This window comes from Loxodonta africana, chromosome 19 (genome assembly GCF_030014295.1).
Source record: "Loxodonta africana isolate mLoxAfr1 chromosome 19, mLoxAfr1.hap2, whole genome shotgun sequence".
NCBI classification, from domain to species: domain Eukaryota; kingdom Metazoa; phylum Chordata; class Mammalia; order Proboscidea; family Elephantidae; genus Loxodonta; species Loxodonta africana.
This window is the reverse complement of record NC_087360.1, coordinates 33440471-33462222: the sequence shown is the minus strand read 5'-3', so window position 1 is coordinate 33462222 and position 21752 is coordinate 33440471. Positions and strand designations below refer to the sequence as shown.

The following is a 21752-nucleotide window of genomic DNA, read 5'->3' as shown; positions in this document are numbered from 1 at the left end:
TCTGGAGAGGAGGTGAGAAGGCAGAGGGGGACAGAAGCTGGCTGAATGGACACAGGGAATACAGGGTAGAGAGAAGGAGTGTGCTGTCTCACGGGGAGAGCAACAGGGAGTACATAGCAAGGTATATATAAATTTTTGTATGAGAGACTGACTTGATTTGTAAATTTTCACTTAAAGCACAATTTAAAAAACGTCTACATTAAGCATTATACTATTTTAAAGAATTACATGTATGTGATCAAACTGATAACAGTTTGAAAGGGCAGATGAGAAGCTTAGGGAGCAGTGAGTTTGTGTTAATGATGGTGAAACAGTTCGGAAAAGGTTGTCGAGAAAGGTCTTCTAATTGAACAATATAACCCATGTCACTGAATTGTACGTGCAGAAATTGTTGAAGTGGTGTATGTTTTGTTATGTATATTTTCACCAAAAATAAATTGGGTGTTTCAGTTGTGATTTCAGATTCTCCAATTGTGAAAAGCAGCACCGTTTCGAGAAGGATAAGCAGCAGTGTTCCTGAATGGTCTTAGAGCGACAATGGTAATCTCTGTGTGAGCTCTCCAGAAGGGCCCAGAAGGCTTGCACCCCTTGCCTCCAGTGCCCAGCCCCAGGCCTTCATCACTCCTTTGGGAAGGCCCACTCAATGCTATGGGCCTGTGCAAGGCGAGGGCCACAAAGGCCATTGCCCAGGGCCTGCAGGGCTTCTAGTGGGGTTTAAGCCCCATGAGGGTGGAGACTGGTGCTAGTGCACTTGGGTAAAGACATGGTAATAATATTGGAATATTTAGGAATTACTTTACCTATTTCTATTTGACATGTCAGAATTCTACCAAAGTTTTGTTTCACAGGACAGAGAAAATGGAATATATTAAATCTCAAACACAGTTTAAAATGTTAAGGAAAATTTCAAGTGATGCAATGCATTGGAGGCCCCCTGAGTGACTCAGATTTAATACCATATTTGCATGTTGTGATAAGCTATTTAAAGTACCTAATGAAATTTATTTTTTTAATTTGAAACTTTAGTAAGTCAGATATTAATATTAAAAACCAAGTATCGGCCAGGCAGCCTCTTTGGTCCTACAGTTAGACGTCAGGACCTTCTTCCTGAAGGTGTTCCACACACAACTTCCAGGGTGCACCTGGGCCACCACCGACTCCATAAACAGGGAAACCACTGCAGCCGGGGCTGTCGGAGGGACGCGCCTACCTGCCCAGTGTGAAGCGAACTGTATCCTCATTGTGGGAAGCCACCATCACCTTGGCCTTGGCGTTGTGCTTCAGCTCCTCCAGAACATAGTTGAGGCACCTGGGGAGACACCTGAGTGAGCCTAGCTAGCCCCAGTCAGCCCTGCACTGCTGCCTCACTCAGGGAGAGGTCTCAGGCAGGCCCGCAGGGCCCATGGCATCAGGACAAAAGGGCAGAGCCATCTGTCACTCAACGATGGAGGTCAGCAAGACTGGTGAATAAGACAGAGCAATAACCAGGAGAAAATGAGCAACAGCTGGGATCTGAACATTCACCAAGAAAGAATGAGAAGACCCTGAACACAGAAAGAGGCACTTGTGTTCAAGTAAAAGGAAACACTCGAACCAGCTGAGATGGTGGGTTCCTGCCTCGGACACGCAATGGCTCCACAAGGGCGTGGGTGGGGACAGGTGGCAGATGCAGCTTCTGAGGAATGCGCCCTACAGTGTAGTATCCCACAGTGAGGGTGCTCACACATAATGCAGGCATGCACACTTGCTGGCTGAGCAGAGCACAGTTGGTAATACCAACATTGGAGGCAACCTCAGTCCAGCATGGGGCAGGTCAAGTTCAGCACAGCTCCCAGTGGGGCCTCACACACCCAGGGAGAAGCAGCTGTGGGATTGCACCAAGGAGCACAAACCAAGTGGGCAGTGCGCCTCTGTGTGGGCAAAGGGGGAAATACACAGAACCAGGTCCCTGGAGGTCTTGAGTAAGGGGATAGCTGTCTCCACCATAAAGTGGGTTTGTGAGCTGGCACAGCTGTCCTGAAGGGAGGACAGTTTGGCAGTCTTGGTAAACTGCATGTCCTCTTTGAGCCAACAATTCCATTTTCAGGGATGGGTAACAGCTGTGTCCCCATCACAGCTGTGATGGGGCAGCATATTCAGTGAGCTGCCATTATAACAAGCCGACTGAAAACCATAGAAAAAATCACAGCAACCGGGCAACCAATCACGACAGCGCCATAAAAATGCTGGCTGCTAAAAAAGGACCAGGCCGCTCTGTATGCTCTGACACTGAAGGATCTAGAGAGAGCATTAAAGAAAAAAAACAAGGGCAAAGAAGTGGGTGTACGATGTAAAAACGATAGGGTTGTATGTGCAGAGAATGTCTCCAGAACCTGGACACTGCTGGGAAGAAAGCCAGACATACTGTTTGTGGTTTTCACGTGAGAGCAATAAAAGCCAAGTGCAGAGCAGGTGATGCGCCCTGGAGTGTAAAGGACCGTGGTGCAGAGCCTCGGGGACCCCCAGGCCTGGCATGGCCCAGCACTGAGAGCCAGTCAGCAGGGCCAGGTTAGGGGAGGGGGCTGTGGGCTGCTTCTGTTTTGTTCAGTAGGCTCTTCTATACGAAAATCTATTGATGTCGTTGGAAGAGTAGAACAAAAGAAACAAAAGCAGAGGAAGCAGCAGCTCTGGCTTCAGGACAGCGCCAGCAGAGGCTGCTCTCCCAGTACCCCTGGGTGGGCGCTTCAGAGCCTGTCCTGTCAGGACCATCACCATGCATGAAGTTTCTCTTAAATCCTCCCAGGCCCCGTTTTCTCACTCCCCACCCTAGAAATCCCCATCTCTTTTTGGCAGATGAAATGCCAAAGCTCAAGAGGCAGAGCAGGGGCTGTGTACCTGTGGTACATGGCATTGGTGTCCTCGTACGTGGGGTTGATGGGGTCCTTGTAGCCAATCTCCGCGGCACGGGTGCGTTCCTGGGCCATGTAGGCACCCCGTACCAGCTTGGCCCCAAAACACCAGCCCTCACGGCGAGCCAGCTCCACATCCAGAGTCACATTGTCATAAGCGTCCTGCTGGGGCCAGGCCAAAAGTCACAGGGAGCCAGACTGGGTCGAGCCCCAGGACAATCAGGACAGGACCCCACCCTTGAGCCTGCTCCTTCCAGGGCCTCCCTGGGCTGCAGGGGCCTGTGCCCACGTGCTCCCTGGTGGAGTCCCTGGCGGTGTGGGGAGGGCAACAGCTGCCTGAGCAGGGGCCTTTCTGGGACACAGGGCCCAGCCCAGGGTGGGCTCTGCTGCTGCTGAAGACCCTCAGAGGTGCAGCTTGCCCTCTGTTCTGTCCATCCCACAATCCCCCAAGCCTATGCCCAGAGGGGGGCCACCCCCCAGGGGTTAAGGGGCATCCCTCCTGGTGAGCTGTCCCGCCAGTTGCACTACACGTGGGGGGCTGGGGCCAAGGCTGGCAGGCAGGGCGCAGGGCTGGGCCGCACCTGGAGGTAACACTGGTACGTGTTGAAAATGAGCGGCTTCTCCACATTGAACTTGCGTTGCATTTCCAGCGTCAGGCGGCTAATGGCTGGCTGGAAGTAGGTCTGCTCAGCATCCACCATCAGCCGCACGCCCACCTCTGTGGCTTTCTGAGAGGTGCAGGAGGTGGGCAAGAGAGTGTGTTAGTAGCTCAAGTGAGGTAGGTTCCCCCACTCCCTGGCTGCCCTAACCCTCTGCATTGAATTCCAGGGTCCATGACACCCCAGCCCTCCACCCTGAGCAGGGACAACCACTTCCCAGCCTGTCGTGGCCCGGAGGATGACCTTGGCCAAGATGTCCATCCTCTGCAGCATTCTCGTCATCTGCAGCTCTTCCTCCTCCGTGAACCGCGACAGCAGAGGCTCCAGCTGTCCTGTCTGTGGGGCAGCATGCAGCCAGGCAACAGCTGAGCCACCCGCAGCTCGGCCAGCTGCTCCTCCCACCTGCGGGCACCCTCATTCCATGTGGATGGGCAGGAGGGCTCAGCCGGCTGATGGCCCGGTCCGCGGCCCCCAGGCCCAGCGATGCCTCTCACCCCTGCTCTCCCGTCACACTGGACGTGAAGATCAGGCTAGCCACAGGAGCACAGGTACAGGCAGCTGAAGCCCGAGCCCTCGCAGCCAGCCTGCAAACTGTCCCACACGCAGGGTCCTGCGGGACCGGGAAGGAGTGCCTGTGCAACAGGGGTGCCTGTGCCAGCCGGCCCGGAGCCCTGACCAGGCCTGCATGCCAAGAAATTTACCCCTCAGCCGCGCAGGGCCCACAGAGGGCCTCTCAGTGGTAGGAGGGCCCTTCTGCCCCCATGGCTCCCAAGTCACAGTTTGCTGCCCTCCTCTCAGGCCCCAGGCCTGGATCAGCAGCCTCCTCAAGGGTACCTGCCCCTGGGTGTCCCGCCCCACACACCCATAACAGCAGCACTGTCTCCAGACTGCACACCCAGGTCTACTCAGCACCCACTGGGCATCATCAGCCCTCACTACAGGGGGCTGAGCCCCCACCTGCATGGCTGGCGGCACCTCCCGCCAGGGCCTCTGCTTCAGTGCCCTCATCCTTCCCATCCACCTGGCTCTTGTTCTGCTGCCAGCAAGCCCTCCCAGCACCCTCTTCCTAACACCGTCCTTTATGCAGTGTCCCTGCCACATAAGTGCCCTCCCGATGACTCCTAGCATCGTCACAGCAGTGTGTAAAGGCCACGTGCTCGCCCCTGCTGAGACAGTACCCAGGCTCAGGATGCCCAGCTACCCCTGACAACGGGGCTGTAGGAGGGGCTCCCAGTCAATTCTAAGGAGTGAACCTCCACCCACCCAGTCAGCCAGAGGGCTCAGGCTGGAGCAGGGAGGGCTTGGAAGAACTTGGCAGCTGTGGACACAAGGGGGCCCTGCAGCAAGCCTGACAAGTAGCAGGGGACCAGCACTACCCAGAGCTGGAGGGCCTTCAAGGAGCTGAGTGGTCAGAAGTGAGCCTACGCTCAGAGGTGGCAGGCACCACCCTGCCCTCCACATCCCACTAACACTGCCCAGGGTACTCCCAGCGTGCCCTCCATGGACCCCCTGCAGCCCTCCACGGCCTTGACCCAAGCCACACAGGTTTATCCCTAGCTGTGCATGTGCTTAAGTCTCCAAAGGATGGTCACCTCCTCAAGCAGGGGCTGTACATGCTACAGGCCAGGACCTCAGGTCAGTGGCTCAAAGCTTGGAGGCAAGGCCCTCAGTCTGTCAAGCTGGAAATATCGTGGAAGGCAGCGTTTGAAGGACAATAGTTTTCCAAGGCACTTCTATCCATTCTTTAAGTCCCAGCTTAGGTGTCACCATTGTGACTTGGTCCTCCTCCCAACAACAGGTGGAGTCTCATGCCTCTCCCCCTGTGTACAGGGTGGCCTTAGCAACTCGCTTTTAATCAATGGGATTTGGCAGAATTGAGACTGTGTGACTCCTGAGACTAGGTTAAAAAAGGTGACACAGCTTCTGCCTGGCTTTCTCTGGGGACACTTGCCCTGGGAACCCAGCCACCAAGGTCCCAGCTGACAGCCAGCATCAACCACCAGGTGTGTGAGTGAGGGAGCCTCTGAGATGACCCTAGCCTCCCCACCATCTGAGTGCAAGCATCTGTGAGGCCCTGCTCGAGAACTGCCCAGCTGAGCCCCATCAACCCAGCACCACAAAGGGTGATAAAAAAAAGGATGGCTGTGGTTTCAGGGCATTGAGATTTGGAGTGACCTGGTACATGATCCATCACCAGACACCATCCTAGGAAGGGCCTCCAAGACCCCCAGCTCAACCTGGTGGCTGCCCCTTGTGGCACTCCAGCTCTGTGTGGTCTTGGTCCCACCAAACACTCAAGCACCAGTGGTCTTGGGCCCAGGACTGGCAGCAGAACACTCGTGGTGACCTAAATTTCTAAGCCTCAGTCACAACAGTGCCTGCTGAGGTGCCACTTGGTGGAGAGGACGGGGAAGCATTACCTCTGGGTTCGGGACCACCAGGTGCTTGGAGAGCTTGGTCTTGCCATCGATGAGGCTGCTCCAGTCCAGCAGGTCCACGGTGCTGAGGCGAGAAGACACCATCAACTGTGAGGCAGGCATGGCGGCATGGGGAGGGTGTCTAGGTCTGACCCCCAGCTTTATCTAGGCCCCCAAACCAGCCTCGTTCCCTAAAAGAGCATGCTCAACTCCAACCACAACAAAACCCACTTCTGTATTCAGTTTTAAAAGAAAAATAAACATGGCAGTCTGTTTGAAAATGAAAACTAAAACAAAAATCACTCCTGTACCAGGACGGTGGTGACAAACACATGCAAGCTGCACATAACTGGGAACACCCCTTGTGCAGGGTGGGAGATAAGGTAGGGGACACAGCAAGCCAAATTCACCACTGCAGATGGGGCTAGGGAGATGACAGTGGCCAGCTGAGGGCCGCGGGCAAGGGAACTGCATGCCAAGGCTGCTGCCTCACTGCCAGCTCCGGCACCCCAGCTGCCCCAATGCATTGCCCTGAGCCCACCTTCCTGATCCAACTGGGGGCCCCCAGTGAAGGGGTCAGGCCTGGGCCACCTCTGCCCCAGCCTTAGCCTGGCATCTCAGCCTCCCTGGCCTCCTTTACCTCTCACCCTTTGCTGGGGCCGGAATAATTCTGTAAGGAACCCTGCCTGGTTTAGGGACACTGGAGCCTACTGCAGAGCCTGGGCTATCCCATGCACGAGCAGGCCGGCTGCTCCTCCTCAACCCAGGCTCCCTCAACTGCTGCTCTGTGAGTCTCAGGGAAGCAGTTCCTCTGTACTGTCACACCCCCTCTCCCCCTCCAGGCCCACGCTCTCAAGAGGAAGACCAGAATTGGGAGGCGCCCTGGGGCTCACACGGAGTCATGGCTGACCCTGCCCAGGAGCACCTCAGAACCTGCCAGAAGGGCCTCTGTCCAGCCGGCAGCCGGGTTGCAGGCTCCCTCTTCTCAGCCGTGGTCTGCTCTTACCCAGACACCCCCAGGGTCTCAGTTGTGAACCAGTCCTCGATCTCAGCTCTGCTGGCGATGCCCATCTTTGCCACACTTTCCTTGAGAAAGGAGAAGGCATCAGACACACCAGGGTCTCTTCTCAGGGCCCACCCATGGTACTCAGCCCTACTGACTAACATTTCAAGCACCCTCCTCCCACTGGCTTGTGATGCCAGTTTTGACTTCATGTAACATCGTTAGAGAAAACAGGGCTTACCTCTGGCTTATGTTTCTGTCCCACAGACGGACCAGTTCTGGTCCATCTAGGGGTGCCCATTCCCATCACTGTAACTCCCATCATACTTTGCTCCTTCAGGGCCACCTCCCTTCAGCCCCCCTCCCACCATCTCCCCTGTCTCAGTTCAGTGCAGATGGGGCCCCTTCTCCTCCTGATGGCTGACCCCAGCAGACGTGGGCAAACAGGCACACTTCAGGTTCTTGAGCACTATCCTGAACCCAATTGGCCAGCCAGTGTCCCCTGAGCAGAGGCTCTTCCCTGAGCCCCCATGGTGAGCCTGGAAAGGGCTCTGCTCCACACCCACCTGCAGTGCTGCCACCTCCAGCTTCATGTCCATGGCAGTGAGCTCAGCCTTGCCTTGCTCTGCAGCCATTTGGTGAAAGAACCGTCTCCACTTGGTCAGCACGTCTGAGAACTGCAGCTGCAAATGCAGGCCTAAGGCCCCCTCTTAGGCCCGTGCCCAGCTCCTTGCCCCAGGACCCCCAGCCAGCCCCTGAGCCCCCAAGGCTCACGGTTTCAGCCGATGACAGGGCTCGTGGTTTCCAAGGTACTGGAACACATGCTTTCATTTAATGCTAATACAGCTGCAAGTTTTTGCAGGTGGAAGGTTCCAGCACTTACCAGAAACTGAGGTCTCCCCAGTGCAGTGAGTTTGATGGCCGAGAAGCCATCGTCGCTGACTCCACCTGTCAGAAGCCGGAGAGAAAGCCCTGAGGCCCCCTGAGGAGATGGGCAGGGACAAGGACACCAGGGTAGGCGAGGGGAGCAGAAGCCTGCACAGGTGGAGGCTGCTGGCCCTACTGGTTGGTCTCCTACTGAGATTTCACCTAGCCCCAGAAATGCCCTCACACATGGCTGGCTGCTCGGGATACCCCTTGCTGAGATGGGAACAGCAGAGTCTGTTTGTCCCCCACATTCAGGAGATGGTTAGGCAGTGGGCAAAGGGCCAGAGAGACCTGCCTATGCCTCAGTTTCCCCTGCTACACCACCAGCACCACTGGCTGCCCATGGTTGTGGAATGCTGAGCACTGGCTGGAGTATGGAGGTGTGCTAGATAACACCCCCTACCCCAGGATTCTCCTCAGCATTTTGCTTCTGTGTGGCCCTCCTCTTCATCACCCCAAGCAGAGTGGGGCAGGAAGGCAGAAGACACCTGGCATGGCCAGGAGTACCCGCTGCTGAAGGGCCTGGGCTGAGCACCTGCCCGAGTGCTCAGGACTTCCCCCAGCGCCTCTCTCAGGAGCCACTGCTCCCACCATTCTTTCAATGCTCAGGAAATGAAGGACCCAGTTCCCATGAAAGTGGCTTGTTTCTGGAGACTAAAGCAGTGCTGAGACCCTAGCAACCTCCTGCAGCAGCTGCTTCCCCACCAGATGCTGCCAGAGGAGTCTCTCTGACCTGTGCTCCAGCTTGCTGAACCGTCCACTCCTCGGGAAACCAAGAGTGCATCTGGCTAGAACCACGCTCCTGGCAACAGGGGCACTCGGCCCACTGGCAGCCGTGCTGCACTCCTGGTGACCAGGAAACGGGCCGCAGCAGGGGCCAGGGACAGACGGCGCCTGCCTGGAAGCAGCCCGGGCTCCTCACAAAGGGGCTGGATGTTGGCAAGGCCAAAGTGTAAGCTGCAGCTGCACCAAGCCGCCCAAGTCCTCCCCTCCCCCGCCCCTGTGTCACCTCAGGTCACCTCCACAACCGTCGGGCAGGGGTTCTTCTCCTCAAGTTACAGCAGTCAGAACAGAAGCCCCGAGCGCTCAGCCATTTTCTGAGCCAGCTCCTCTGGCCCCAGCCCCGAACTCATCGTGTACCCACAGGTTGGCCCAGGCTGGGCACAACCAGCAAAGAATGGTGACCCCACCTGAAGCCTCAATGCAGCGCAGGAACGTCTCCATGTGGCCATCACACTTGGCTTCATTGGCATAGAAGTAGGTGCGGGCACTGATGACGCCATCCCTGCGGTCCCCGAAGGCCCGGTGGGCCTGGTATTGCTTCTCCCTCTTACTTGTACCTACAAAGACAATCACACATGTGCTTCTGATGCAACCCTCTCCCCCATTCCCATCCACCCCCCAGCACAAGTCCAGCAGGCTGAACCCTGGCCACTGCCCTCAGCATGGTGGCCTTGGGCAGCCTCTGGCCCTGCTGCACTGTCCTGCTATGCTCCCCCTCACACCACCCCGAGGTTCCCATAACCCTAGACCCATCCTGCTCGTTCAGCTCTATGACCTGCCCTTGCTGTTCTGTCCACCCCAGCATGCGTCATGCCTGGGACAGGAAGACAGAGCTTGTGTCTCAAAGGAGCCCAGGCCAGCCTCCACCAGGGGACCAAGAGGTCTGTTCTTAACCACAGAACACAGAGGACCTGGGATGGCCTATGGATGCAATGGCTGCAGGCACCACACCAGTGCCCCAAGGTTTGCTTGTACCTCTGACGGGGCTGCCCCTAAACTCAGGGGCTCCTGATCCCCCAGCACGTACATGGGTTGCAGGGAAGCGTGGGTTCATGAGCTGGCCCGCCCCTTACTCACCACTGCCATCTCTTTCCGCAGCCGAGGTGCAGGACCTGCAGGAAGAAGGAGGGCAGAAGGGTCGGGCCATACCACCTCCACAGCAGGTGACAAGCACATTCCTACTTACAGGGCAGAAGTGACGAGAAGAAGTTGGAGGTTGAGTGTCAACCACCTGGTAGAGGAAAGCTGGCTCCAAGATGCAGCCCTGCTGGAAGTAACCAGGGTGCACCCAGCTTATCCACACCAGCCCTTGGGGCATAGCCACCTCTGAGCATGAGGAGCTTGCTCAGGGACAGATGCTGTCCAGCTGACAAGCCACGTGTCCTCAGACAAGCTACTGGCCCTCTCCTGGCCTCAGGCCCCACATGGGTGAAGTGGGGCACTAAGGATGTCTCCCTATGAATGAGTGAAGAGTGGGTAAAACAGAAGTTCAGAGCAGCACCTACAAGGAGCAAGTTCTTGGGAAAGTTATCGACGAGGGCGGTCCTCCCCAGAGAGTGAGAGTGCAGAGCCACCCAGGGCGAGGAATGGAGACCAGGAAGCCACCCAGTGTACAGAATTCCAGAAACCAGGTAAGCAAGGGCCCCTTGCCTCTAGAACGCCCCACCAAAGGAAGGACCATTAAATCACATACGCTGATGACCCCAGAGCAGGGAAGCTGGTCTAAGCCCATGGCTTTTAACCATGACTACACACTAATCCTCCAGCTCTGATCTGCCCCTCATCCAGGTCTCCCGGTACCTGTGCCTGGCAGCCTGAGGCCCCCACGTCACATCCAGAGGCTCTGGGCACCTGTGCCTGGCAGCCCGAGGCCCCCACATCACATCCAGGGACTCTGGGCACCTCTACCTGCCAGCCTGAGGCCCCCATGTCACATCCAGGGTCTCCGGGCACTTCTACCTGCCAGCTCGAAGCCAATCTCCTGGCTTCTGCCCCTGCACACTGCCAGTGCCACCTCAGGCATGCAATCTTGCCCCCAAGGATTATTTTTCCTTTAAAATGCAACCAGAATTTTTCTTTTAAAATGCAAATCTGATCTCATCACTCCCTGGTTTAAAAACCTTCCCCTGGCTTCCCATGATGTTCAAAAAACACCCCAAGTATTCATTAGGACAGTGAGGTTCACCCATCACATCCCACCCCACAGCTCAACCCTGGCCCACCAGCCTCCCTGCAGCTACTTCCACGGCCCAGCACAAGCCCCATGTCCACCAGCCGCTTCCTTCTCCCCATGCTCTCAGGGGCTCAGTCCGGCACCCACCCACTCTGCTACCCTGTCCCTGCTCACGGTGTCCTCCCTGGTTAAGCGGAGGGCTCCTGGTGTCCCCCTCCTCACAGCAGCCAGGAGGCTCCCTTTTGCTCAGTTGTGAGGCTATACCTTTTGGAACAGTGACATGCGGCTCCTTGGCACAGTCGCCCCCTTCTCCCTATACGCCTGTCTCCCTAGGCATCAACTGCGAGGACAGTGCTCAGCAGTTTTGTCTCTCATCTCACATTTATATTTAAGGCCCTTGACTGCCCCATGTGTCAAGCAGCCTAGGAGTGAGTCTGACCTCACTGTGCACCTGCCAGTAACCCCCAACCCACCCAGGGGGCACAACTGGGGACTCTGAGCCTCACATGGCCAGGACCTCCTGTGAGAGGCTGCTCCTCACGAGGCTCCTATGTGCCCCACAGCAATGACTGCCCAGCTGCTCCAATCCTCCAGCCACCTGGAGGCTTAGTACCCAGTCAGGCTTGGTACAAGGAGGCTGAGTGCTTGATGTGACACAAGACGGTGGAGGGTCACTGTGTGACATGGTTCTGACTCTGTAAGGGCACAGCTTCTAGAGGAACCCGTGAGGGAGCACGCAGGCCCCCCAGTGTGGGATTACCCCCAGGGACAGATTAGCCAATAAGTAAGGTATGCTCGGGTTTACTTGTGTTTACTTACTAAGCCGTAGTGTGCAATTTCACTTGATGTGGTAAAACCCATGTAAAATTGTACACTACAGATTAGTAAGTAAGCACAAGTAAACCGGTACGGTGTGTACTGTGCTTACTGGTTAATCTGCCGTATCCCACACACCCTGATGGACGGGAGCTCACCCGCCTCTATCCAGCCACGAGGCAGGCCCCATCCCTTCAAGCTGTGACCAGGGACAACCAGGCAAAAGCCATCTAATGAGGGAGAGTTCCAACACAGTCGCCACTGGCCACACCAAGGCAGGGGAGCCAGTGGCCAGACGTGGCCCAGGCAGGAAACCCACGTGGGCAAAGTAAGAGCAGCCGGTGGGGCAGAGGCACTGTGACCCCTGGGGTCTCCGTCATGTGTGCAGTCTCCATCTGTGACCTCCTGGGGCGCCCAGGAAGGAAGCACTTTAGAGATGAGCTGAGAAAAGCAGCTGCTCCGGCCACCCGAGCACATGGGTCAGAGAATGCAGCTAGGGGCTTCGAGGGACACTTACAGCCAGACCCCGCTGCTGGGTCCCAGCCAGCAAAGTCTTTTCTGAGAGTGCCAGGGAAGCCCGCCAACACTGGGGAGGGTAGGGTCTGGCTGAGGACAGCAGCCCCCTGGTGTGACTGAGGCCATGTCACAACGTGGGGGAAAGAGACAGATGAGGAAACTGAGGCTCCAGAAGTGAGGCAGCGCCACCCCCGCCATCCAAGGAATCCACTTTCTACCGTGGAGTGTCCACGTCAGGCACCAACACGGAGGTGCAGCCCAGAGCGTGCTCCTGCAGCCGTCAACTTTACAGCTGGAATGTGAATCGGTGAGGCCAGCAGCCTGACCAGGTCTAGGACTGTGCCCTGGTTAGTCGGAAAGGCCTGGATCCCTTGTGTACTCCTCCTCCCCACCCCCCACCCCTCTGACTGGACGACAAATCGACCTGTTCTGTGTTCTGCCTCCTCAGGCGACAGCACTGTACCCTTCCTGGCTTCCATCCATCCCTCTGTGGAAGAGAGGAACACGTAGGTGGGCTGGCCTGATGGGACTGCAAGGAGTGCCCAGAGCAAGTAGCGCGAGGGGCCAGGGGCACAGGAAGGTCACACAAGTCCCAGGGGCTCTGAAGAGGCGGCATGAGACTTGGCCACCCCCTTGGCCTCAACCAAGCCAGAGCTCTCAGAATTCCATTGAATGGTTGCTGGCTCAGTGTCTGGGTAAGGCAGAAAGCAAGGAGAGCTTACGCAGGCCACCCTTTCCTACTCTCCTCTGGTGACCAAAGGCAGTGAGAGGAGGGAGGGAAGGACAGGACAGTTGAGTGGATACTGCCCTAACACTGTGCATCCCTGCTACCTGCACACCCCTCCCTGGGCTCCCTTGCTCTAGGCAGCACTGTGCTCAAAACCAGTGCTGGGGGAGCTGCCCTAGCCTAGGGTCAGCCTCGTGACCCCATGGGGAGCCTGGCCTTCAGTGCCTCTCCTGCACTGGGGCCAGACCCTGGCCTCTATGCTGATGTTTTAACAAGAACATCCTAGTGGCCACTCTGTCCCTCCTGTGCCTCCAGACCTCCTGCCCCCTCCATCCCAGTTCCTGGAAGCCCTCCTGGGTCACTCCTCCCCGAGGCCTGCCGGCCTCTCCCTCATTCCCTGGGAGGACTGCTGAGTCACCACACATTTGGGTGCCTCCACCCCTTTCTGGTATAGGTGCAGTTATTTTTCCAGGCTTTTTTGTTTAATAGATGAAGAAAACTGATGCTCAGAGAGGCTAAGTCATTTGCCCAAACTCACACAGCTGGCAAGTGGCAGAGCCAGGATTCGAGCCCTGGTTGTTGGGTTCCAGAGTCCACAGTCCTACCTGCGCAGTTCTGCTTAGCCTTCTTCTGTGCCTCTTACGGTTATACCAGGGCCAAGCCTGCCGCCACCCACCTGGGGTGATGGACTCTTCACCATTCCCCAGGGTGGGATCTACAGGCCCTGTTATAGGAAGAACTGACTAGGAAGAAAGATCCCTGGTCATCCACCAGGGACACTGAAGCAGTCCCTTACACAAGGTCTGAGTGGTTAGTGTCACACCTGGCCAGCCAGGGAGGCCACTTGACAGTGTGGGTGTTGGACCCAGTCTGCAAGCCCAGCCCTGCCCCTGTGGCCCAAACCCCTCAAGGGAGAGACCCCTCCCTCCCTGCTGCTGGCATCAGACAGCATCACCCCATCAGAATGGGGAGGAGCCGAGGCTCACATCCCAGAACGGGGCTGGTGGCGGGGGCGGGGGGGGCACTTCTGCAGGGTCCCATTACCCTCTCAGCCCAAGCCAGGTGTGGCTGAAGCCTGCCGGGAGACAGCGTGGGGCCCAGTGTGTGGGGGCGGCATGATGCGACTGGGCCGGGATCCAAAACCCATTAGTTATTTATTCAATAGGCAGTCTCAGCAAAGGCTGTAGCCAAGGCCCCAGGCTGGCGGGAGCCTCATGGTCGGGGGGGAGTGGGGGGAGGTCAGGAACAAAGGGGGTGCTGGAGCACAAGAACCCCGCCTTCATAACAGCCAATCACAAGTCTGGCCTCCTCAAGCCAATCCCTAGGCAGCAGCCAGCCTGAGGCTGAGGTGTGGACATTCCGTTCCCATTCCCAGGGAGGGAGGCCTCATGTGACTGCCTCTCCCTCCCCTTATGGACCAGCCACCTGGGGACGGGCTAGGCAAACACCACACCCCACCAAACCAAGGGCCAGGTTACACAATGGGCCTGTCCAAAGCCTCATGTGCATCAGTCAGGCCCACTGCTGTCATAGCTCAGCAGCCCTGAATCAAAGCAAGGGCTCAGCCAGCTCCCGAATCAAAGCAAGGGCTCAGCCAGCTCCCAGAGGCAGGGGCACATCCTAGCCTCTTCCAGGGTCACCTGTCCTTGGTTACCACAGGTCAATGCCTCTGGTACCCCTTCGAGACCGGCTCCTCTGAGCCAGCCTCCATGCTCAGGCTCTGCAGGTAAGAAGACAGTCCCCACTCCAGGAGGAAGGGACAGACGGACAATGACCCCACAGTGCCAGGAAGGGGCCTGTGTTCCCACCTGCCGACGAACCGTGTATATCCTGGCTAAGAGGGCTGCAGTGGCAGAGAAGAGAGACACACATACCCACTTCCCACACAGTTCTGGAAGGGGCTAGAGAAGAAGCTTGGCCCTCAGGGCTCCAGGCATTTTTCTAAGTTCTGTTTATTTTCATTTTGCAAAGGAAGGGTTGGTCCTGCCAAGACAGCTATAGTTCTGGCCTGTGGTGACACAGGAAACTCTGGTGGCACAGCAGTTAAGAGCTACAGCTGCTAACCAAAAGGTCAGCAGTTTGAATCCACCAGGTGCTCCTTGGAAACTCTATGGGGCAGTTCTACTCTGTCCTATGGGGTCACTATGAGTTGTAATTGACTCGACAGCAAGCGGTTTGGTATGGTTTTTGTTTTTGTTTTTTTATGGTGACAGTGGTTAAGAGCTTGGCTGCTAACCAAAAAGGTCGGCAGTTCAAGTCCACCAGCCATTCCTTGGAAACCCTATGGGGCAGTTCTACTCTGTCCTAGAGGGTCGCTATGAGTCCAAGTTAATGGCACCTAACAACAACATCACCCAAGAATGGGGCAAGGAGCAGCCCATCCATCCCCTACACTCACCACCCAGAGAATGGGACTTGGGCAAGTTGGGAGCAGACTCCAGGCACCAAACCACTCTCTACTGTAGTTCCCAATAAAGGTGGGCTGGCGAGGTGGGCAAAAGATGCTGGATGGTCAGGAACCCCTGCAGCCAGGGAGGCGCTTCGGCTGAGCTGGGAGCCAGAGCCACCTCCTAATCCAGGGTCAGCAAAGACTTTCTGTAAATGGCCAGATATTTTCAGCTTCACAGGCCATAAGGTCTATGCCATAGCCCCCTGACTGCCTGGGTTGGGCCATAGCAGCCACCAGCACTGGGATGAATGGGCGTGGCTGTGTGCCCAGAAAGCTTTACTTATGAACACTCTGAATTTCATATCATTTTCACGTGTCACAAAATGTTATTCTTGTTTTCATTTTTTTCAACCATTTAAAAATGCAAAAGCCATTCCGAGTTTGCAAACCCAGGTGGGGGCTGGATCTGGCCACAGCCGCAGTTTGCCGACCCTGTTCTAGCTACTCCTCCCGCCATGTGTGCACCAGGCTTTCCAGGAAAAAACCAGAGCTTGCATCCCCTCTCGGTGAGTAAATACAAGGTCAGGCAGATACCCAGGAGGCTCTTTGAGAATGGGGCTCACCAAGCTCTCCTGGCCTTGGCCTTGGCCTTGCCAGGCCAAGGCCCAGCAGCTGGCTGTAGCCCCACCTGATCCCTGAGGGCCCCAGTCTGGCTGTCCTGGAGTATGAGTGCTTCGGGGTTACTGTGAGAATGGCCTGTGCAGCTTCTGCACAGGGAGGGCCGAGGACAGACGTCGGCGGGTGGGGGGCCTTACTCCATCTCCTTCTGCTCCGCCTCCTCAGGGCTGAGGTCCTCCTCCACTCCGTAGTCCAGGATGGAGCCAACCCCGAAGGCCCTGTTGTGTTGGATCAGGGGCCGGATGGACTGCTGGTCCTCACCGGCCACAAACTGCCCGTAGAAAGTCATCTTCATTAGCTTGTCGAACAGCCTTTGCCCCAGAAGTCTCCTGGCCACACAAAGCAGCTGAAAGGCAGAAGTCACCGGCTGTCCTGGGCCACCCCTTCATCCACCCTCATGCCCACCACAGAGCCTTGGCACGGTCTCTCCTGAGCACAGAGCCCTGTTGGCACAGTGGTTAAGAGCTACAGCATGCTACAACTACTAACCAAAGGGCTGGCAGTTCGATTCCACCAGCTGCTCCTTGGAAACCCTACGGGGCAGTTCTAATCTGTCCTATAGGGTCGCTATGAGTCGGAATTGACTCGATGGCAGTGGGTCTGGTCTGGTCTGGTCCCCAGAGCATGCACCGATACTTGGCTCATGGCCTTCAGCTTCTTGTGAAGAAGGACCAGCTTGCTTCTCTGCTCAGAACAACTGGAAATCACCCCACCCCCCGCCCCCTGCCCCGTGTACTCCGAGCAAGTGAGCAGGCCTGAAACACCACCTCCTGGGCTGCTCTGACTTTCCCTGTACCCAGGAGCTGCCCAGGAGGAGGCATACTCACAGGAACCACCGGTACGCAGTGGGTGCCGCATCACCACTTGCTAGTACAGGAGAGAATGGCTCATCTGGTCTCTCTCAGGGACAAGCAGTCGGCATTTTTGAAACACCTTCTGTATCCAAGGAGTCCCTGGGTAGTGCGAATGGTTAATGCCCTTGGCTGCTAACTGAAATGTTGGTGTGATGAGTCCACCCAGCAGGGCTTCAGAAAAAAGGCCTGGCGATCCACTTCCAAAAAATCAGCCATTGAAAACTCCATGGAGCACAGTTTGACAGACACAAGTGGGGCCGCGGCGAGTCAGACTAACTCTACGGCAACTGGTTTCTATATCCACACTTCAGCTGGTTCCACTGGGGAGGGGAGGGCTTGATGTGACTTTCTAGGATACAAGCACTCAGATTCTTCAGTGTTTTACTTACTGCTTATTCCCGCTGGAGAGTAAACACATGTAAAACGACACCTCCATGAGCTCAGACAAACTGCAGTGGCTGGAGTGAAGTGCAGCCCAACAATAAGCTGGCAACTCACCTATACAGGTCTTGGGAAGGAAGTCCCATCCTCGACAAGTGGGGACTTGAAAGAGGTCGGCTACATTGGGTGAGCAAGCAGCCGCCTGGAGCCAGGGGCTGGAGCCAGCTCTGAGGGAGCCGCCCTGGAGGAAAACAGCTATCTATTTTCAAGTAGAATTCCACCAGCTTCCAAATTCCTAAAAGCATTCCTTCAAACTTCCTAGGTGGCTGCTACATGCTGAGTGAAATTCCCGGGACAGGAAATATCTGAACCACAGACAAAGAACTTGCATCCTAGTGGGGAAACCTCAAAGAAGGAAGGAGCAAAGTCAAGCCACAGAGTGACAGAATGGAGTGGCCTGTGGTGAGGAGGCATGTGTGGTGTTTGCTGACTTAGATGAGGAAGGGGGATGACATGGAAGCGGTGGAAGGCTCTCCGCGGCGTGGACAGCCAGGGCAGAAGAGGAATGAGGGACACGTTCTGGGACAAATGGAGGCTCTTGGGGCTGGGAGGAATGACCACAGGGAGGCCAAGGTGCCTAGGCCCTCACCCACCACCCTGCCAGGGAACCCCTGGGGTGTCCACAGCTCCCTCCCCTTGACTTAGCTCCGAGACAGGATTAACAGAACCCTTTCTTTATGGGGAATATCTCTTGGGACCGTTGTTTTGAGGAGTAATCTCTGAGAAACTCCACTCTAAGGAAAAGCATTAAAACCCCAACCCATTGCCATTGAGTTGACTCCGACTCACAGTGACCCTATAAGAGAGAGGAAAACTGCCCTATAGGGTTTCCAAGGAGAAGCTGGTAGATTCGAACTGCTGACCTTTTGGTTAGCAGCCTGAGCTCTTAATTACTATGCCACCAGAGCTCCAAGGAAAAGCATTAGTGAGTCAAATACCTTCACCCTGAAACCACCCCCATAGCACTTTTTTTTTTAATTTGTTGTTGTTATTGAGAATATACATAGTAGAACACACACCAATCCAACAATTCCTACCTGTGAGATTCAATGACACTGATCACAGTTCTCCTATCTGTGCACCCATTCTCACCTTCCCTCTCTGAGCTGCTCCTCCCCCATCAACATAAACTCACTGCCCCAAGTTTCCCATCCAATCCCTCAAGTTGCTGTTATCAACCTGATCCCATACAGACAGATCTTAAAAGAGCACAATGCTCAAGGCAGACATTCCTTACGAGTCAAGCTAAACCACTGCTTGGTTTTAAGAAGACTCCGGGAGTCCTTGGTTCAAAGTTCAAAGATAATCTCAGGGCAATTGTTTCCGGCTTAACCTTGTTTTAATGGAGGACAGGTGTGAAGGGCCTCTCCAGGTTCCATTGGGCCAGGCTGGTTTCTCTTCCTCTCAATGATGACCATATAACTGGCTAAACTGGACTCCTCTGAGGGCCAACAAGCACTGCAGGAACCAGATTCTCCACCAGTGCCATTCGGAACACATGGCCTGGACACCCAGCTCTGCACTGTGCCGACCTGTGTGTTGTGCCAGGGGAGGCAGTGTATCGAGTTGGCCAAACACTTCTGCCACCTCCCACTTCTCGGAGGCTTCTCTGCCCTCATCTCCCATCCCGTGGCCACAACTTCACCTAAGCCCGAGGTGTGGCTGGGGCTCCTTGCAGGGCCCACCCTTCTCTGCCCTGTGTGTGGCCTCACCTCCCTTCTGGGGGGCAGACACAGTGCCCTTAGCACAGTCTCACCTCAGAAATCAACACCACCTGTGCAAAAAGCCTTCTAACCCCTCGGCATCAACAATTAGACCCTTGCAAACTGTTTCCAAGATCACCTTAAAATAACTGTCACCTGGAGAAGGACATCATGCTTGGGAAAGTAGTGAGTCGGTGAAAAAGAAGCAAGCGCTGAAGAGGCGGATTGACACAGTGGCTGCCAACAATGGGCTCAAGCATAACAGTGACTGTGAGGATGGTGCAGGACCAGGCAGTGTTTCGTTCTGTTGTGCACACGGTTGCTATGAGTCAGAACCAACTCGACAGCACCTAACAACAACAACCGTATGCCCGGAATGCAGGTGGCTGAGACGGTTGTTCTGCTTTTTACTTCCTCTAAGCCATCACTTTCCCAAGTTACCTAACTTTAAAGTTTTTAAAGTTGGGTGTGTGACAGGCTTTCTATTTTTCACCATGATCATCTGTCCCAAGTGACCCCTATTTGGGGAAGCACTGGGTCACAGCTCTGGGGACTCAGGAGCGCCAGGCCCTTCAATACTGCTAGACTCCCCTTGAGGCAACATTTTATATACCAAGTGGTAACTTTGTATGTGGTAAGTGATATTTGTCTTAAGAACACTTAATTTACTTAACACTTAATTCCAGTACTCTTAATTGTGCTCATGCTGAACCTGTACATAGACCAACAGGCAATCATTTGAACAGAACAAAGGGATACTGCATGGTTTAAAATCAGAAAAGGTATGTGTCAGGGTTGTACTTATTCAATCTGTGTGCCGAGCAAATAATCCGAGGAGCTGGTCTATGTGAAGAAGAACTCAGCACCAGGATTGGAGACAGACTCATTAACAACCTGCAATATGCAGATGACACAACTTTGCTTGCTGAAAGCAAAAAGGACTTGAAGCACTTGCTGATGAAGATCAACGACTACAGCCTTCAGTATAGATTGCACCTCAACATAAAGAAAACAGACATCCTCACAACTGGGCCAACAAGCAACATCATGATAAATGGAGAAAATACTTAAGTTGTCAAGGATTTGATTTTACTTGGATCCTCAATCAACGCCCATGGAAGCAGCAGTCAAGAAATCAAATGACGTATTGCATTGGGCAAGTTTGTTCCAAAAGACCTCTTTAAAGAACTGAAAAGCAAAGATGTCACTTTGAGGACTAAAGTACCTAGTCCTGACCCAAGCCATGGTGTTTTCAATTGCCTCATATGCATGCAAAAGCTGGACAACGAATAAGGACGACCAAAGAAGCCTTGATGCCTTACCATGGACTGCCATAAGAACAAACAAATTTATCTTGGAAGAAGTACAGCCAGAATGCTCCTCAGAAGTGAGGACGGGGAGACTTCACATCACGTACTTTGGATATGTTATCAGGAAGGGGTAATCCCTTGAGAAGGACATCATGCTTGGTAAAGGACTATCAAAAAAGAGGAAGATCCTCAACAAGATAAACAGACACAGTGGCTGCAACAATGGGCCCAAGCATACCAAGGCTTGTGAGCATGGTGCAGGACTGGGCAGTGTTTTGTTCTGTTATTCATAGGGTCGCTGTGAGTCAGAGCACTCCATGGCCCCTAACAACAACAACAACACTATCTTAAAAAGCAAACTGTTCTTTCCTTTTTGTTGGTAGTGGTGGTGCCATCAAGTCGATTTTCAACTCAGCAACCCTACACGACAGAGCAGAGCTGCTTCGTGGGGTTTTCTAGGCTGTAATCTTTACGGGAACAGATCGCCAGGTCTTTTCTCCAGCAGAGCTCTCTGCGCCGAGTTCCAACTGCCCCCTTTCTGTTGGCAGCCGAGCGCTTAACCGCTGCGCCACCAGGGTCATAATCCATATGTAAGAAACTCCACAAGGTCTGCCAGGCAGTGAGGCAACACCAGCCTCCCCGACTTCCTTCTCTGCAGGCACTGCCCAAGCGGCCCTCGCTTTACACTCCGAAGCGCCCGGAGAAGGCCGAGGACCCCGCGCCGCCCGCCGCGGGTCCCCGCGCCCGCCTGCCTCCGTACCTGCTCGTGGCGCGCCAGCAGCGCGGGCGAGGCGCACAGGCGCAGCACCAGCAGGTTGCGCACCAGCTCCCAGTTGCGCCGGCTGCGGTACGCCTCCTGCGCGTTGCCGAAGTCCACTGCGGGCACCGGCGGCCGCGAGGCCTCGGCCGCTCCGCGCTCTGGCACGGCCCGCGGGCCCGCAGTCGGCTGCTCGCGGGCCGCCGGTACAGTGGACAGCGGGGCGTGGCGGGGGACACCGGCACGAACCGCCGACAAGACGCGCCTCAGAGCCATGGCGGGGGCGGCCGCGCACGCCCGGGCCACTTAAGTAGGCGCCGAGCCCCTGCCCCGCCCGCGCCCACGCCCACGCCCACGCCCCGCCCCAGCCTGCTCAGAGCCCCGCCTTCTCGGGAAGCCTGCCTCTAGCCTCGGACCCGCCCCTTCCCTTCAGGAGGCCCCCGAGTGGCAAGCATCCCGCTTCTCTGCGCAAGGTCACCCCCCTCTAGAGACCTAGTCCTCCTGGCTGCCCACCCTGAGCCCCGCCTTCCCCGCAGGAGACCCTGCCTCTCGGGGATGGGGCCTGCGGCCAGGTACGCAGTTTCTTCTGGGTTTTCTAGGCTCCCCAAGCTGGCCAGGTGAGCTCAGAGCTCGCCCGTCAGTGCCACCGAACATCTGGGTCCGTCCCTCATCGTTGAACTGCCTGGGCTCACAGCTGATGCCAGCCCCGAA

The 21752-nt window shown here is 55.7% G+C and overlaps 1 protein-coding gene across 2 annotated transcripts in view; it reads right to left on the bottom strand.

Annotated features, from left to right (window-relative positions):
- The window catches only part of PRODH (proline dehydrogenase 1), a 37209-nt gene extending 15892 nt beyond the window's left edge, over nucleotides 1-21317 (bottom strand). Inside the window, exons 1-12 of one of the 2 annotated variants that reach the window (XM_023559316.2) lie at nucleotides 21045-21317; nucleotides 16114-16322; nucleotides 9755-9789; nucleotides 9085-9234; nucleotides 7851-7915; nucleotides 7534-7650; nucleotides 6971-7050; nucleotides 5968-6049; nucleotides 3791-3883; nucleotides 3470-3616; nucleotides 2875-3050; nucleotides 1211-1309 (exon numbers count right to left, since the gene is read on the bottom strand). In XM_023559316.2, coding sequence (XP_023415084.2) covers nucleotides 1211-1309; nucleotides 2875-3050; nucleotides 3470-3616; nucleotides 3791-3883; nucleotides 5968-6049; nucleotides 6971-7050; nucleotides 7534-7650; nucleotides 7851-7915; nucleotides 9085-9234; nucleotides 9755-9789; nucleotides 16114-16322; nucleotides 21045-21317 — 1526 coding nt within the window. The other variant, XM_023559315.2, reaches the window with a different exon arrangement.
- Between the last annotated feature and the right edge of the window lie 435 nt (nucleotides 21318-21752).